The sequence below is a fragment of the Dipodomys merriami genome, unplaced genomic scaffold, assembly GCF_024711535.1.
Source record: "Dipodomys merriami isolate MVZ:Mamm:240054 unplaced genomic scaffold, mDipMer1.0.p SCAF_36, whole genome shotgun sequence".
NCBI lineage: Eukaryota > Metazoa > Chordata > Mammalia > Rodentia > Heteromyidae > Dipodomys > Dipodomys merriami.
The window spans coordinates 7,762,708-7,780,592 of NW_027205159.1; the positions used below are offsets into that span (position 1 = coordinate 7,762,708).

The 17,885-nt window shown below is 43.0% G+C and overlaps 1 protein-coding gene across 1 annotated transcript in view; it reads right to left on the reverse strand.

The window, feature by feature from the left end:
- Positions 1-17,885, reverse strand: part of Uxs1 (UDP-glucuronate decarboxylase 1) — a 92,511-nt gene that overhangs the window by 14,077 nt on the left and 60,549 nt on the right. The window contains exons 9-10 of the mRNA XM_069988629.1: positions 16,966-17,087; positions 6,222-6,341 (exon numbers count right to left, since the gene is read on the reverse strand). Coding sequence (XP_069844730.1) covers positions 6,222-6,341; positions 16,966-17,087 — 242 coding nt within the window. The remainder of the gene's footprint in view (positions 1-6,221; positions 6,342-16,965; positions 17,088-17,885) is intronic.

Sequence of the window (17,885 nt, forward strand, 5' to 3'; positions counted from 1 at the left end):
AGACTGGATGGGAAAAGAGGAGCAGACCTGAAAGAATCTTATTAATCTCTTCTTGTTCTTCCTGTATGAGAGGGTCATAAAAACTAAGGAGAGTAGGATGAGGTAGATGACTTTCTGTAAGGCTACTGGCCCTCCTATCTAGTCTGCAGCTCTATACGTAATCTCCACGTCTGTAATTCTCAGTCTTGGCTGAACAATGGTTCCTTGTAGCCTTCTAAAATTACCAGTTTCTGAATACCATGTACAAAGTCAGATTTAAATAATCTGGGCAAGACCAGGCTTATTAAGCTCCTAAAATAACTGCAGTAATTTCTGGGGAAAGCATCATCTCTGTGAGCTCCTGGGCCAGGCTCCTCTGTGTCCTACAGCAGCTCAGCATGGTTATGGATTTATAAAAGTTGAGCACCTCTTATTCTGAAGTGCATGGGACCAGGTGTTTGGAACGATATATTTTTCAGTTTTGGGATATCTATACAAGCACAATAATAACTTGTGAGTGAGATCCCAAGTTTTTTGTGTGTGTGTTTTGTAAACACAAAATTCACTTTTTTCTCTATACACTTAACCTACAAAGTCTAAAGGTAATTTTATACAGTCTTTTTGGTAGGTGTGAATTTGATTTTAACTTGTGATATAATTTTCTGTATGTGATATCATGTTGACACCTGGAAGGTTTTAGATTTGGGAGCGTTTGGGGTTGTGGATATTTGAGTTGGGGATACTCAACCCATACCATTAATGAAGCCTAAAACAGAGGCTTTGTGAGAGTCCTTGACCCTACAGTCCCGCCATCCACGGGCAGAAAATTTCTGCTTACTGTCTGCTGTGGAAGAAAGAGGGCAACTGGGACAGTGGCTTTCTTCAAGATAAAAGATATAATAATAATAATAATAATCTGGAGTGCCCTCTCTCTCTGCAAAGACAGCCCCAGCCCCAGGGTCCTCCCCTATTACTGCTTCTGGGAATTCATCTCACCTGATCTTGGCCGGAAAAGGGTAGCAGCAGGCAAGAGAGTAAAGCATGCCTCATATGCCATTTTAAAAGACAGGTTGCAAAAGCAACCCACAACATGCATTCACACATGCCAGTTCACCTGGCTTGCACTGCTATCTTTGAGGTTCTACTGCAGAGTCGGAGGCCTGGAAGAAAGGCTGGGGAATATCTGAGGCGAGGCATACAATAGCAGCAAATCTCAGCAAAAGAAATGGGGCCTCCGAGAAGCAGACTCAGCTACTTGTTGGTACTAACTGAACCCACCTCTCTCACTTCATTGATATTCAGACACAGTTGTCTGCAGGGACAGAGGCCTCACCTTGTCTATGGGCCTGGCACAGAGTAGGTGCTGAGCAAGGCCAGAATGTGAACACTGCAGGGCCTGGGGTGGCAGGGAACACCGGATCAATGCTGATGGCCCCTGTGCTGTCCTCCTCACAGAATGTGTGAGATCTAGTACTCGTGCATTTCACAAGATAGGAGTCATGCAGAGAACGTCTGAGTCAAGTGGTGACCTAGAAGTCTTCAACAAGGGAAGGGACAAGCCTGAAGGCAGAAGGGAGCTCTCTGCTGACAGCATGGGATTGTCCACTTCTACTATGTGCTGTGTGCTTAAGATGTGACAAAGATTTCCTGTGGAATCATTTCAGTCAGGCTCCAAAACTTCTCATAGATCCATCTGTGTTCTTATACAATCCTTCTGTAGCAAGCTCTCTGTGAAGTCCATTTAGTTATAAACCCTCCCTCTCCGTCTCATCACTTTTCATCTTACCAGTTTTCACAGCTCTGAACACTCTGACCTTTCTTCTGTAAGAATCTTGTGATAGCTGGGGACTGATGGCTCACACTTGAAATCCTAACTACTCAAGAGGCTGCAACCTGAAGATTACAGTTTACAGTCAGCCTTGGCAGAAAAGCCCATGAGACTCTTATCTCTAATTAACCACCAAAAAGTCAGAAGTGGAGATAGGATACAAGAGTACCAGCTTTGAGCAAAAAAAAGCTAAGGCCCAGTGCCCAGTTCAAACCCCAGAACCAGCACAAGAAGAAGAGAAAAGAAAGCAGCAAGAAGAATCCTGTTAGGACAGGGTGGCCAGGCTCCTACACTGTCTCCTACTTTTTTCCGCACACTGACAGCCTCCTTCTTGGTTGCAAATTCTCACTAATCTATGCTGTGCTTAGAGCTGAGAGTGCTCTCTCTCCGCCCCCCCCCCAAAAAAAAGTCAAGACTGCTATGTCTCCATATACATCCTATGCTTTCAAGTGTCACTGAATGACTGTTTCTGTAACAGAATGGCATTCTTCTTCTCTCCAAAAAGGGAAGGTCATGATCACCTAATATTCTATGGTGTCCATCAAACTAAATATCACATCCATTTTTAAATTGGTTAAGTGTAATTTCTCCAAAACTGCCCTTTGGAAAGGCTTTATAAATGACACAGTCTTGGATTCATACTCCAATTCTGCACATATAAGCTGACCTCTGCAAATTCATCTCAATATGCTGGCTTCTTGTCTGCAAACTAGAATAAATTTGTGGCACAACAGAATTAAACCCAAATGTGAATGTGTATGCCGTACCTACATTGTGAGCCAAAGCGTCTTCAAAGATAAACTTAGTAAGCTAGCTCCACCTGGGTATGCTCATCTACTTTCCAAACTTTCTAGTAGGATGCAGTATTTTAGAACTTCTTTGTGATTCAACTTAAAATACAACTTGGATGCATGGCAATGTACTTAACTGAGCAACACTCATGCCAAGTTCTCATGGCAGGCTTCTGATATGGTATCAAGTAAGAATCAAAGCCAAGGTATGCTCAAGGACTGAACTTTGCTGAGCTGTCAGATAACAAAGGCAGCTTAAGCAGGTTCCATTAACTGACTGGGAAAGTGAAGGACCAGACACAGTGGCTTATAACCCTAGCTACTCAGGAGGCTGAGAAAAAAACAAAGGAGGGGTAAGGGAGAGAGAAAAGCCAGAGCTGAGTCCATTTGCTCCCAAAAGGTCTTTCTTTCATCTCAAAAGAAACTTGTTGAGACTGTAACAGCAAAGGGAAAATAAAACATATCTCCCCTAGTTCCTTCCCTTAATAAAGTGTTCCAAAACAGGCTGCTTACAGAAAGCCTAATGTGGCTCTCTTCAGACTCCTTACCATTTGACAAGGGCAAGAAATATAATAAGGTAGTGACTTTATCAAGTTCTTGATGAGAGAAAGAAGTGTGTGTGACAAAAGGAAACTCTAGAAGCACACTCTAGAAGTTCTCCCTGAGGGCTCCTGCACGGGCATCTAGGAAGGATGGAAGCCTGGGATGTTCCGGATTGATGGCACTCTCAGTGGCACCGGCGGTCTTGTCCCCCCGTCCCTGGACAGAAATGTGTTGGGCCTGAAGACAATGCATGAGTTTATTCCACCTGCTAACAATGAGTGCATTTTGGGGCTGGCCAGGGAACTTACTCTCCTCCCGAACACTCCCCAGCCCTGACAGGGGCTCTTACTGCAGGTAGTTAAGGAGGTAATACATCAAGTAGAAGGCTGGTACAGTTTAAAAAAAATGCTCTGATCTCACTGTGTAAGGACGAGTTACAGAGAGCAGTATCTGAAAAGGTACCAGACACTCTCCTGAAGAGGCAGAATCCTCAACAGAACTGCTGGAGAAAGTTATTCTAGGGCACAAGTCCCTCTGAACTCTGTACTGTCTTGGTATCTACAGTAACTAGTTTCAGAACATTGCATGAATACCAAAATCTATGGTCGGTCAAGTGCCTTAGATAAAATGGTGTAGCAATTTGCATATAGATTACGCATATCTTCCTGTGGTAAATTAAACTATCTCAGACTACCTAATTCAATGTCACTACCATGTAAATAATTGTTATACTATCTTTATTTAGGGAATGATGATGAGGGAAAAAAGTCTGTCCATGTTCTGAACCAACATTTATTTCCCAATAATTTCAACCTAAAGTCATCTGAATTTGTGGATGTGGGACCTGCAGATACAGAGGCCAAGGATAGCAGCAAGAAGGACAGGGGCAGGATCCACCTTGGAATAATAGCTACAACCACTAGCTTCTATGACATGTTGTTACACTGCTTTGACTAATCACCACAGAAAGAAGCCACCATAAACTCAATCATTTTATCAATATTTATCTTACACTGCCTGAGTGCTGGGGCCTGGGACATACACAGCTGCCAATAGAATAAAGTTACTGGGTTCGAAGGGCTAACATGTACCGGCAGAAGGCTGGAAAACTAGTATTTTCATCGGCGACATGTATAACGAAAATGACAATGACAATGGTAACTAGGCCATGATATAAAGAGTGACATTTAGTGAGGAGACTGTCCAAAGAAGTACTCCCAGGACAAGTCAATGAATGGAGAGTGGGGAGCAGTGGGGCATATCAGGAGAGATCCGTGAACTGAGCTGTTCCTGGGAGGAAAGCATTGGAGGTTTTGTTTTTCTTTGTTTCTCCAGATGGTAAGCTGGTAAGCTCTTAGGAGAGAACAGACGGAAAAGAGTAGTCCCATGGCAATACGTCAGCCAGGCCATTAGGAGGTGCTGGTGTGGGAAGAAGAGCCATGCTGGAACCTTTGTCAGGGGCACAGAGATGCCACTTAGAGAGAAAAGGAGGTGAGGAGAGCTGGCTATGAGGAACTTAGAACTGGTGCTGGACTCACCTATGCCCAGCAAAACCCTCTTGCAGAGCACCTCTCCCTTGGGTATAAGCTAAGCAGCTAGCATATGAGTGACAGATATCATGGAAAACAAGGACTAAGAAGGGGCTCTGGGTTCAACTCAAGTTGTCATGATTTGCTGCAGAAGCCTAGAAACTAATTTTTGTGCCTCATTTCCTCACTTTGAAAATGGGCATAATGTCACTGGAACCCACAGAACTGCTATGAGTGTTGTGAGTTAAGAGCCGTAAAGATCAGAGAAAAGATCAGTCCACTAACTATTGATCAAGTGACTGGGAGATGGATACCAATGTACACATAGACAGTCCACAATTAATGATGGTTCAACTTTACGATGGCTTTACTTGCATGGAACCCCATTTGAAGCCAAGGAGCATCTGGACCCAGGATGATCTGAAAACTTCAACTTATGATGCATCTATCAGAATGTAATCCTAATGAGGGTTGAGGAGTATCTGGATAGTTACAATGTTTTTTTCCAAGATACAACCCACCAATAAATAAACTATGAAGCAGGATTTTCAGGACAGATTGCTAGTTTCCAGAGTCTCTAAAGGCTACAGACGAGAAGAGCCAACCAAGTCTTTGAGGCAAATTGGAGAAGACACTGAAGAAGTCCAGAGGAGAGAGAGTCAAGAGTCCAGAGTCAGAGGAGAGCCAGAAGAATTAAGCCAATAAAGAAACTCAACTAAACTTATGAGCGGACCAGGGGCACAATTCCAACAGGGAAGCAACCAGTCAGGGACTGATGTGGAATGTGTAGTACCTCCCACCCCCAACAATAGCTAGAGTGGTTAGTGTCAGCAGATATCCTCACAGTGCCTTGTGACCCCCAGACCAGGGAATCCTACTGGGAGGGAGGAAGGACCCAAGTGCTTGTCATTCTTGGCAGGATAAGTGCCCAGATCAATCCAGTCACATCACCTTGTTCCTATCCTGACCTGATCTTTCCCAGATACCCTTAGCTAGAACCCAGTATACCAGGAAAATGACAGGAGCTTTTTTGTTGTTGTTGATGTTGTTTGTTTATTTTGTGCCAGTATGGGGCTTGAACTCAGAGTTTCAGAACTGTCCCCTAGCTTCTTTGCTAAAGGAAGGCACTCTACCACTTGAACAGCATCTCTTCTTCTGGCATTTGCTGGTTAACTGGAGATGATAAGAGTCTCAGAGACATTTCCTGCCCAGGCTAGCTTAAACTGTGATCCTCAGATCTTAGCCTCCCCGGTAGCTAGAATTACAGACATGAATCAGTTGCCTAGTGGACAGGATTCTGGTACAAGCACACCGAGTCCCAGGCATGGGCAATGGACAAAATAGATGCACAAATTTCATTGTGAAACTGTTCCACATATGGGTTCTGTCTACATACCTTCGTTCCCCTTCACAAAAGAGATACAAAAGACTATGAAATGACAATTACAGAATCATTTTTCTTTGAATAAATGACTTGCTGTCTTTCACCTCTGTGGGCTGATTCTCCATCTGGTTAACAAGTGGCCTCTGAGCACCGCAAGTGGTACCTACCGTGAGGGGTTCCCCCTGAAGTGCCTGCAAGATGAAGTTGCTGACCACCCGCCCATCATTCATGTGCATTCGTGGCCCAAAGGTGTTGAAGATCCTTGCCACTCGTACTTCCACACCTTCCTGAAACAGAGAGAGAAGAAGAAGTGAGGGGAGCCTCCTTTCCCAGTCTGCAGGTGTGGATTTCAAGTCTCCTGCATAGAAAGCAGGCAGAAAATGGTTTGCTTTTCATTCCAGGCCAGGGCTACAGCGAAGATCATCAAAGCTGTCCCAGATCTCACTTCCCAAAAGGCACCAACATCATCGTTCAGGTAAGAGAGGCTATGTGACAGTCTTTGAGAGTATAAGGGGAAATTTATGTATGAGAATTGTTTCCCACTTTTACAAATGGCATCACAATTTGAATACTCTTTTATCACCTTTTTCACATAATACATTTTGCAAGTTAATCACTCAATATAGATTCAAATGTCAGTGTTTGATAGCTGACAAGAAAAAAAACATCCAAGTCCTTTATCTTAGAAAAAGAAGGATCTAAGTATTCCTAAACCGCTATCTTGCATCTATATCCTAAATTTCTGTACAGTGATAAATAAATGCAAGTTAGTCTCTAACACAGGTGAATGTCTAAGGGCCTGGACACACATAAATACTGTTTAATACAGTCGTCCTGCTGTTCATTTTTACCTCTATATTCACTGCCTTGTCTTTTTTTTAAAATGCCTATTTTTACAATGAAAGACACTTTTGTAATCTGGCAAAACATACTTTCAATGTGTTTGTTAAACCATAAAAGCCTTCCCAAGCAATCTGGTTCAACTATAAATGTCGCTGCTGCTTTGCCTTGGATAAAGAACTTCCGTGCTGTTATCACAAAGCCCGAGTCAGTGGGCTTTCACAGTGTGTTGCTAGTGTTTGATCCAGTATACTACAGATGTTCATGGTTGGGAATCTGAGGGCAGATGGGAGGAGGTGTGACCAGGTGAGGCTCTTGCTTTTCCCAGTTCCTTCCCACGTTGCCCCCCTCACCAGGCCTATGTCTCCTCGTGTTAATCACAGTTGCAAAGGGAGGGACCATTAACAAGTCAGTCCCTGTATGTGCCTAGCACAGGGGCCAATGATGGTAATGGAAAATAGCTGCTGTTGTTGTCCCTGCCAATCAAAACCTTTCTTTCCATTGCTAATTCTACCACTTCGGATCTGCATGGGCTAGAAATCTAACAGACCCTTAGCTAATGAAGCTGCTTTAACACAGAATTTCTCCACTCTGACAGTGAGTTAGAGGGAAGTGCTGCAGAGTCCTAGGGGCTCCTATGGGCCCTTACAAGGTCTAGTCCCCCAGCTGCCACCTCTGCCCACGGAAGCCTTATCTATCTCCCAGACAGTTGGTTGCTGTGCTGGGTTCTGGAAGGAGTTGGAATGCCTGAATTTAGCACACAGTTAATTTCTATTAACCAGAGAGATTTATCCATGCTAACTCTTCCTTCCTAGGACTATCCGATTGATTATAATTTCAAATGAGCTACTGAGATTCTTAGGACCGTGATATGAGGTCTTATTCTAGGCCAGGAATAAATTAACCCTTTTCTCTACTGGACTAAATAATCATCACACGTGTAGCTCTGCTTTCTGTAGTTTCAAGTTATCTTGGAAAATTACAAAAATAAACAACATCTAAATTTTAAACTGAATGACCTGGTGACATCACTCATGATCCAAGTGTGTTCTGTCTGGGATGTGAGCCACACCTCTATCCACACAATGGAGAGCCACACAATGGATAAGCTACCCACTCGTTTAGTTACTTAGTAGCAGTCCTGTGGTCAGGTTGACTGTGGAGATATGGCAGTGTGTGTGTGTGCGCGTGTGCACATACACATGCATGCACATGCACAGGTAACCTTTATTCTACTTAATGTCCCCAGACCCCCAAAGTGATTCTGACAACTAAGATATGCTAAAAAGAAGCCGCAGAATGCCTTCTTTAAGTGAAAAGATGAAAAAGAAAAGTAGACATAAAGAAAGAAAAAATTCATACGTGGAGGCCACTGAAATCTATAATAAGAACAAATCTACTTAGAAAATATGGAAGGATACCAAAACAGAAGTGTGCTAGCTTTTTTTTTATAGTCATTCATAGACTATAAAAGTTATAGCTACGGTGCCTGGTAAGCTACCAGTAAAGATAGAAAAGTATTAAACAATGGGGTCCAGTTTAATTTGTAGTTCCTAGCATCCACTGGGGGTCTTGGAATGCATACTCCCTGGATAAAAGGGTCTTATTTACAACAGTGGGAAAGAGGAGTAAAGGTGCTTTGCAATGAAACAAAACGCAAATGTACACTTTCATTTAATCACTGGGACCAGGAAAGAATTAGAAGTGGATGAAGATGGCTTTCTTCTAAGAAAACTGCAGCAAATTTAGGAAAGCTCAGTGTGCTCTGCCAAGTATGCCACAAATCAAGTGCTTTTATGCCTTTGACTTCTACTTCTTCAGGAAATATACTCCATAACATGGCCTCATTAAGAGCGGAGCTCTGCAGACATTAACTGGCCAATGTACACTGGCTGGCTTGTTTTCATTTCTCCATTTGAATCTGAAATAGTTAGGCCACACAGGACAAGGACAGCAAGTTAAATGCGATATGCTCCAGATCCCCAAGAGTCCAGTGAGCCCCTGCAGTGACTGGAGCCACTGGATCACAACCTCTGCCAGCCTTGTCCCTTCCTCCAGAGCATGGGGCTCTGTGGCCCAGTTCACAGCAGGATTAGCTACATTTATGCCTAAACCCCTTAAATGCAATAAAGATAAATCCAAGGCTCACTCCATATAGAGCTTAATTCCTCTCTTGGAGGCTGTCTTTTTGATTTTGTGCAATAGCATGTCTCTTTCTAGCAAGAGTAAGTATTTGTTTCAACAGAGGAAAACCCTTGTTCTAGATGTCCAGTCCACCTGACATCTTCCCAAATTCATGGTGGGACTTGGAAGGAGTCGTCTATTGTTGTAGCTGGGTTAGCAACCACATATAATATGAAGGTATCATCATTCTACCTCTCACACTTGGATAGAAGGTCAGTAGGTGACCCAAATCTACCTACCTAGAAAGAGAGAAATCAGGCTAAAAACCCAGGCCATGGTGTCTCAGTAAGGGAGAGCCTCTGAACTATCAATGGGTGAACATATCCATGCCCATCTGCTTGGCCAAGCCCTCCTGACCAGCTCACCGCACTCACTGATGGGATGTACTAGAATGCAAACAGGAAACACTGCATAGGGCAGATGGGTACAGTGCTCAAGAGAACATCACCCCCACCCACCCAGCTGCCAATGTCTTTTCTGCAGGAACTACCTAGGACATATTTACCTGGAGGGAAGCTACAGGAAGAACTCCCAGCACATCAGCACACATACTCTTTAACATTCCCTTAGTCTTCCTAGAGAGTGTCTCATGCTTGCATTTCACTAGGTTTGCTTCCTGGGTGGGAACAAGGCCACTGCAGCTCACTGGGCTGAAGCAGGATTCTCCTAGGTGCTAACAAGCTCACATTCACTAAGAGGGTGGCTGGAGGTAGCCACACCCAGGCCAGGGGTGGTAGGAACATGCCTGGAGCCAACTGGCTATCTTCCAACAGCCCTGCTTTAGTGCAAAGATTCCCCTTATACTCACCAGCAAGAGTGAAGACAGTGCATTGAGGTATGAGAAACATTCAGCTAACTTTTACTATAGCATATTGTCATAAATGTCATATTTTGCTATTATTGCTCATCTCTTACTGTGCTTGATTTATGAATTAAACTTTCATAGATGTACATGTAAAGGAAGAAATAGGATATAACTGGGCTCAGTACTATCCTCAGACATCCACTGGGCCATGAAATGTACCCATCTCTGGTAAGGTAGGACCACTGGATTAAGAACTAGAGGGAGGCCAGGCACCAGTGGCTCACGCCTGTAATCCTAGCTACTCAGGAGGCTGAGATGTGAGGATCACGGTTCAAAGCCAGCCCAAGCAGGGAAGTCTGTGAGACTCTTATCTCCAAAGAAATTAACCACCAGAACACTGGAAGTGGCGCTGTGACTCAAGTGGTAGAGCATTCATTTGCCTTGAGCTGAAGAGCTCAGGGACAACACTCAGGCCCAGAGTTCAAGCCCTTTGACTGATTAAAAAAAAAAAAAAATGAATTGGAGGGAAAGTGGGAGAAAAATCAGATAGGGGATGACATGTTTGACAAGAAATGTACTTTCTGCCTTACGTATGTAACTGTAACCCCTCTGTATATCACCTTGACAATAAAATTAAATTAAAAAAAAGAGTTTGCCTCATTTTGGACAGTCACACACTGTGAAACTGAAGGAGGATATATATATATATATATTTAATGTAGGTTGTAGGGCTTGAACACTGGGCCTGGATGCTGTCCCTGAGCTCTTAAGCTCAAGGCAAGCAGAAGGATATTCTTAGGAGAGGAATAAAGGGCACAAGGCCCATGTGCATCTGTTCATATAACATAATATTGATAGAAATGAACTCCAATAAATGGAAATAAGAGGTTTTTTCTTTGTTGTTTTTCTTTTATTTTCTTTTTATATTGTTTGTCTTTGGGAGGGCAGAGAAATGGAGTGGCAAAGGGTGGACAAATGCAGCAGGGGGCACTCACCAAACACTATGTTGAAAATGAACTACACAACTTGTGGGTAGGGACAGGAGGGAAAAACTAGGAGAGAGCAAGGGAAGGGATGACACTATCCAAAAAGAAACGTACTCATTATCTGACTTATGTAACTGCAGCCTTTCTGTATATCACATGTATAATACAATAAAAAAATTAAATGAAAGAAAAAGAATGGATCTCTCCTTCTTGATGTTCACTATGTAACAGGCTGTGCTAAAATACTTTACAAGGTCAAAAGAGCACAAATATTGTCCTGCTAGTTCTTAGGTGGGAAGCAAAATACAGAGCAAGTAACACCGCTAGGACAGCTGATCTGGTTCTGGAATGACTCTGGGAGTAAATTTTATCCATGAACACTAGGCCAATGTTTAGGTTTCTTTATTATAATATTATATGCGCACCAGCTCTTTCTGATGTTAAAAAAAAAAAGCCATACCCTCCAGGCCACTGCCTCAGATGACTTCTGAGTTTGCTTTCTGCTTGCCAGTCTATGGTTTTATGAATGGTTGCCTGTTCTGCGGAGCCAGCTCAAAGACAGATTCACATGCACACTGTGCTCTGACCACAGCCTCTGGGTGGGGTCTCACATTTTAAAACCACTGAACCCACAAGCATGCAGAAGTGGCATCCTAAACCCTCTCTGACAAATTCACATTATTCAAAAAGGATGTTCTACCCTTTGAGACCAACATCATCTCATTCATCTCTTTTCTGTATTGAAATTTTATTTTGAATACATTAGTACATTTCATTCATTAAGAGAATTCAAAAGAGACTATTTCAAAAGAATTCTTTTTTTATTAAAAGTTGCTCAGCCAGGCGCCAGTGGCTCATGCCTATAATCCTAGCTATTCAGAAAGCTGAAATCTGAGAATCATGGTTCAAAGCCAGCCCAAGAAGGAAAGTCCATGAGACTCTGATTTCCAAACAGCTGACAAAAAGCTGTAAGTTGACCTGTGACCTTTAGCCAAAAACCTAAGGAGCAGCACCAGGCCTTGAATTCAAGACCCAGTACTGGCATATGTACGCACATGCATATACACACACATGCATGCATGCACACACACACGTACTTTTATTTGTCCTATTTTCATTCCATATATACTATATATATATATATATATATATATCCTTATATATTACATTTATCTAGCATAAAACACACCCATAAACCATAAAAGATCTTCAAAAAATGACAATTATTACCAAAGAGGAGATATGTCCTGATATATAAAAAAAAGTAAAAAACTAAGTTATTACAACAAATTAACAATATGTCGAAGGCATACTATATTGTACTTGGGTCACTTTTCTAATTGTTTTCATTTGTCTCGATATCATAAACCTCAATAGTAAAATGTTAAATTTTTTTTCCAAAATCATCTCAAACCTGACAAAGTCACTGCAGCTACCTGTGGATTCATCTCCCTGTCTTGGGGGAACTGGTGATGGGGATGGCAACTGCGCCTCTGAGCTCTGTGATTCAGTGTCACCTTCTTCCTTTCAGTATGGTTTCCTTACCTACAACAGCTCACCAGAACAGCCAAAGGGGAAGAGGACATGCTCTTCGGGTAGCCAGCCCCACCAATGGGCCAGAGAGCTGAAAACAACATTTTAGATCCCACTTTACCATCTGTAAAATGGGTTAACCATTTCAACAGAGTGCAAGGAAAGACCATGTCCTCATCGCCTGCTCCTCTGTAATATCCACTCCAGGCACATACCAGAACCTCACATGATACCTCCATACAGTGGCACACTGGGCAAGCACATCGTCATAGTGCCCTGCAGGGGTCTAAGCTCAGTAAACAAGACACATACTGAAATGGACATGTCACAGTCTCAGAAAGCAAGTCTGAGCACAGAGAAGTCAAGATTAAGCCACACCCACAAGGCAAGCCCAGCAAGGCTCAGACCCAACTTCACTAGTGCTAACTGGAAATCCAGAGCTACAGAATGATCTCCAAATTTTCAATGCTTAAAAATCTTCAATGTCTTCACATAGTGGGTTTGCCTCATCTATTTTCCCTGCTTTTCTCTGTCTCTAGATGGCATTATGAGTAACAACTATTCTTTGTTGTGGTTTATCTTTGTTTTCTTGTTTGTATAACAACAAAACATCTTGCTTAACTGTGTGGCCTCTGTTCTGTACAGAGAGGAAAAACTGTTTCCCTTCCTCTTCAGCACTAATTCTAAGGTGTGTGTCATTCAGAGCCCTGCCAGAGACTCCTAAGAGGGAGCCCAATATTTACAACTCAGAAAACAGGAAGGAAAGGTTGTAAGTTTATATCATGCCTTCCTTGTAGACCTGTGAGAACTTGGTTAAAGGTCACTATGATATCCACCCTGGTCTGATTCTTGGCTCTACCATCCCCTCCTCTTCAGAAAGCCACAATCTCCCCTGTCTGCCTATTGCTAGCAGAACTGGAAGGAATTCTGGCCCACCGAAGCCAGGCTCACATCATTCTTTGACCTAATGACCAGACAGGGGGAATGGTCCAGGTTTTGTGAGGACAGGATGCTACACTGTACTTGCCTACAAGTCCTGATGCACACTCAGGCAATCTTCACAGTGTTATCTCCAGGATTACAGGAATGGCATTGCTCACCTGTGCAGACATGGGTCCTTGACCAGGTGTGCTGAACAGAGTGATATGGTCTATAGTACTACAGACTATCCAACCTGACAGCCAAGATCCTAAGTTCCACCATCTTTTATCCAAAGAGTGCTGAGTCTGTCTTCCACAGGGCAATTCCTAAGCCCAGTTCTGTAACAGGAAATGTTGTGGGTGATATTCCCACAAGTAGGAGCTACTATGTCCTACTGACAGGTGAGGTTGGCTATGGCCAGGACTGTTACAGTTATACCACGTTTGTCTGTGGCTCTCCTGGGTGGGAGGCCTGGTGATTCAGAGAAGAAACTCTGTGCCAGAGATGGTCCTTGCTGGGTAGGACTACCTTCTGATGGGGTTCTCGTCAGGGATCCTTAGTCATAGGCATGAGGACCAACTTTGCACACAGGGTTACATTCTGTTACATTTTCCAGAGCACTGCCCGACATGCAGTCAAACCCAAGACAAAGCAAGCAGAATGGAAGTGCTGAGTTCTGGAGCTGCTATTTCGTGAAGCCTAAAGTATGATAAGAATGGCCCAGTATTCAGGGGTCAGCGGCATACTGAGAGAGGGCTTGGCACGCAGTCAGTGCTCACTCAATAATCACTGGCTCCACTGTTACTAAACTGTGTAACTATATAACTGAATAACTGTCATAAGTTCATTCTTAAAGGATATGCATAATGAGAAAATTATCAACTAAGCTCAATTGTAAGTCATTTAATAAAACTTAAAAAGTTTCAATCAACATGGCCTACCAGCTTGTACTTACGTGATGATTCACTAAATAAGATACAGCTGTTTTAAGACTAGAAGACAGAACTGGGATGCATTTCTTTCCCTCAGTGGAACCCATTTACGTGTTCTTTCTCTTACTATGCTCCAGTCACTTCCCATAAGCACAGAGGTTGCCCTGTGGGTGCGTGAGAGCATCTCAATTTTAGGTCTAAATAATCTGGGCTTAAAAATGGTAAGTGTACATTCTTCCTATGAATGATACTCTTAGAAAAAGTTGCTAATATAAGACAACAGTCCAAAGGGACTTGAAAAGCAATCAAATCTCCTGTGGCAGAGAATGGAGAGAGGTCTAAATACCTGCACCAGCACAATGGAATGGGTTTTTTGTTTGTTTGTTTTTTGGTTGTGGGGCTTGAACTCAGGGCTGACCGCTGTCCTTGAGCTCTTTTTCTCAAGGTTAGCACTCTACCACTTTGAGCCACAGCCCCACTTCCAGTTTTGAGTGGTAATTGGAGATAAGAGTCTCACAAGGACTTTTCTGCCCTGATTGGCTTCAAACCATGATCTTCAGATCTCAGCCTCCTTAATAGCTAGGATCACAAATGTGAGCCACCAGCACCCAGCTACAATGGTTTATTTTATGGACCATTTATGTTAGTGTGTCACTAAGAAAGAGTATTGTACTCATAACCTGACATGTTGAATTAAAGCCCCTTTGTACAACTACTTAAATAAATAAATGGTGAAGAAGACCCCTCCCTCACAATAAAGAGGCAGCCTGTGTGGCTTGACATTATGTCATCGTCTTCAGTTCTTTGAGACAGAAGGTCTGCCTGCCTGCACAGAGCAGTCAAAGACTGGAGGTCTTGCTTTGCCTTGCCTTGCCTCAGACATGTTCTGACATAGCCCTGCTGTCTCTCAGTGTACCCAGTTAACCTGGAGGCAGGACCTGTCCTGGGACAATACTGCATCTCCACATTTATTTCCTTGTGTCCCTCATCAATACAGGGTATGTCTCTAGCACAAGAGCGACACACAGGCTGAGAAAAGACACAGAAGGACCCTGCCCCAGGCAGGTAGGGCAGACATGAAAAGCCAGCAATTAAAGAGAAGGCCCACGTCATGACTCCAGATCACACAGGGACAGAGCCAATTATAGGAAGCTTGTTCTGTGTGCAACTTTCGCTACAGCACATGGGTACTAAATTATTCATGGCAGAAGCACCCAGCACACTGGTGAATAATAAAGCATGTAAATAATATGAATAAGAAATATAACTAATACAAGTAAGTCACTTAAGAGGCTGAGGTTAGGTAAAAACAAGTTCAATTTTACTGCAAATAGAGAAAACTCCATGAATGAACCTGGTACCAGTGGAGTCACATCTATAATCCTAACTATTCAGGAAGCTGAGATCTGAGGGTCACAGTTCAAAGCCAACCCAGGCAGAAACGTCTGTAAAACTCTTATCTCCAATTAACCACCAAAAAAGCCAGAAATGAGGCAAGCACTAGTGGCTTACTTTTGTACTTATAAAATGTACAACTGGGGGGGGGGGGCTGGGAAGATGGCTCAGTGGTAGAGTGCTTGCCTTGCATGCCTGAGGCCCTGGGTTCGATTCCTCAGCACCACATAAGCAAAAAGAAAAAAGCAGAGTGGTACTGTGGCTCAAGTGGTAGAGCGCTAGCCTTAAGCTGAAGAGCTGAGGCACAGCACCCAGGCCCAGAGTTCAGGCCGGACCCAAAAAAAAAAATAAATGTACAACTGGGGAAAAGCATGTATTTATGGAACAATTATTTTTTTTTTTGTCAGTCTTGTGGCCTGAACTCTGGGCCTGGGCGCTGTCCCTCAGCTCTTTAGCTCAAGGCAAGCGCTCACCCACTTGAGCCACAGAGCCACTTCCAGCTTTTTGGTGGTTTATTGGAGATAAGAGTCTCACGAACTTTCCTGCCTGGGCTGACTTTGAATCGTGATCCTTAGATCTCAGCCTCCTGAATAGCTAGAATTACAGGCATAAGCCACCGGTGCCTAGCTTCAGGACAAATTTTAAAACTACTCAGGAGGCTGACATCTGAAGACTGTGATTCGAAGCCAGCCTAGGCAGAAAAATCCCTGTGAATCTCTTATCTCCAATTAACCACTCAATTACTGGGTGTAATGCTGTGGCTTAAAGTGGCAGATTGCTAGCGTTGAGCCAAAGAGCCCAGGGACAGTACCCAGGCCCTGAGTTCAAGCCCCAAAACCACCACCACAAAAAAAAAAAAAAAAAAAAAAAGCAGGAAATGGATATGTAGCTCAAAATGGTAGAGCACTAGCCTAGAACACAAAAGCTCAGGGACACTGCACTGAGTTCGACGCATCAGTACCAGTGCATGCATGTTCACATGCATACACACATGCATACACACATACATATACACACACACACATACACACACACACACACACACACACACACACACACACACAAAGAGAACTGTTCATAACTACTTACAGTATTGAAACCTAAGAACTCACCTCAAGGATCCATTTTCAACATAAGGAGATACATGGGAAAAATTGTTGATAATACCATTAACTTCTAGTAGTGGGCAACTAGGCCTCCCCCCAAACCACCCCAGGCACAATTAGCCACAGTATTCAATTCTTTGTGATGTTTCCTGTCTGACCTAAGGGGACCCTTCATAGCTAATGAATAAGCCCAAAGCATGGTTGGATACCTGCTTCATGTAGGCATAGCACATGGTCTCTGCAACACGTTTGCCCTCATCATAGCAGGCCCGGGGTCCTATAGGATTCACATGGCCCCAGTAATCCTCAGACTGAGGGTGGACTTCAGGATCTACAAGCAGGAGGAAAAACAAAAAGAAACTGTTCATCATTTCCCCCAAGTCTGTCTGTACTAGCAACAATGCATATTTATGAAGCAAAACAGAACTCTGGACTGATAGAAACATGTAGAACTGGAGAGGAATATCAAAGAGGAAGCTCAGTGTTCTTTGCCCCATTATCTTAAGTTCTAGAGGGACACTATGTTCTACTACTGATCAAATATGATATTAGCTTACAAGAAAAAGCAAAAAGGATCAAAGCCTCTTAATATCTTTTCTTTCTTCCACGAATTGTCATTAACTTTTGGGCTGTTAGATTAACTAGATGAAGAAATGCATGGCTTACTTTTACACTTACAAAATGTACAATAAGGGAAAAGTATGTATTTACGGAACAAATTTAAAATGCAACATCTATGTAGAACAGGATGGTTTTCATATTACCAGAACAAATCTGAACCCCATAATGAGGTTAAACAACAGCGAATTCAAAGATGAGGAGCCTAGGCAGTTAGGAAGAGGGAAGCAGTAGTCACAGATAAGCAGAATTCCCAGTTCTTGTTTACCATACTTCACTATCTGTTTAAAGTAACCAGGTAACAAACTCTTTTTTTGGAGCACTAGTATATTTCTGGAGTGTTTAGCTAGTATACCGATAACATCATACCCAATTTAAATACAACCATAGGATAAAAGGTACAGGCTTTGAAATCCAGATAAAAGGGCATGTAGACTCTGTTATAAATTCACATAGTGCTGATCTATGCCTGTCCCAGGTTCCTCGTGATCATGGGCTCCTGAGTCAGCAG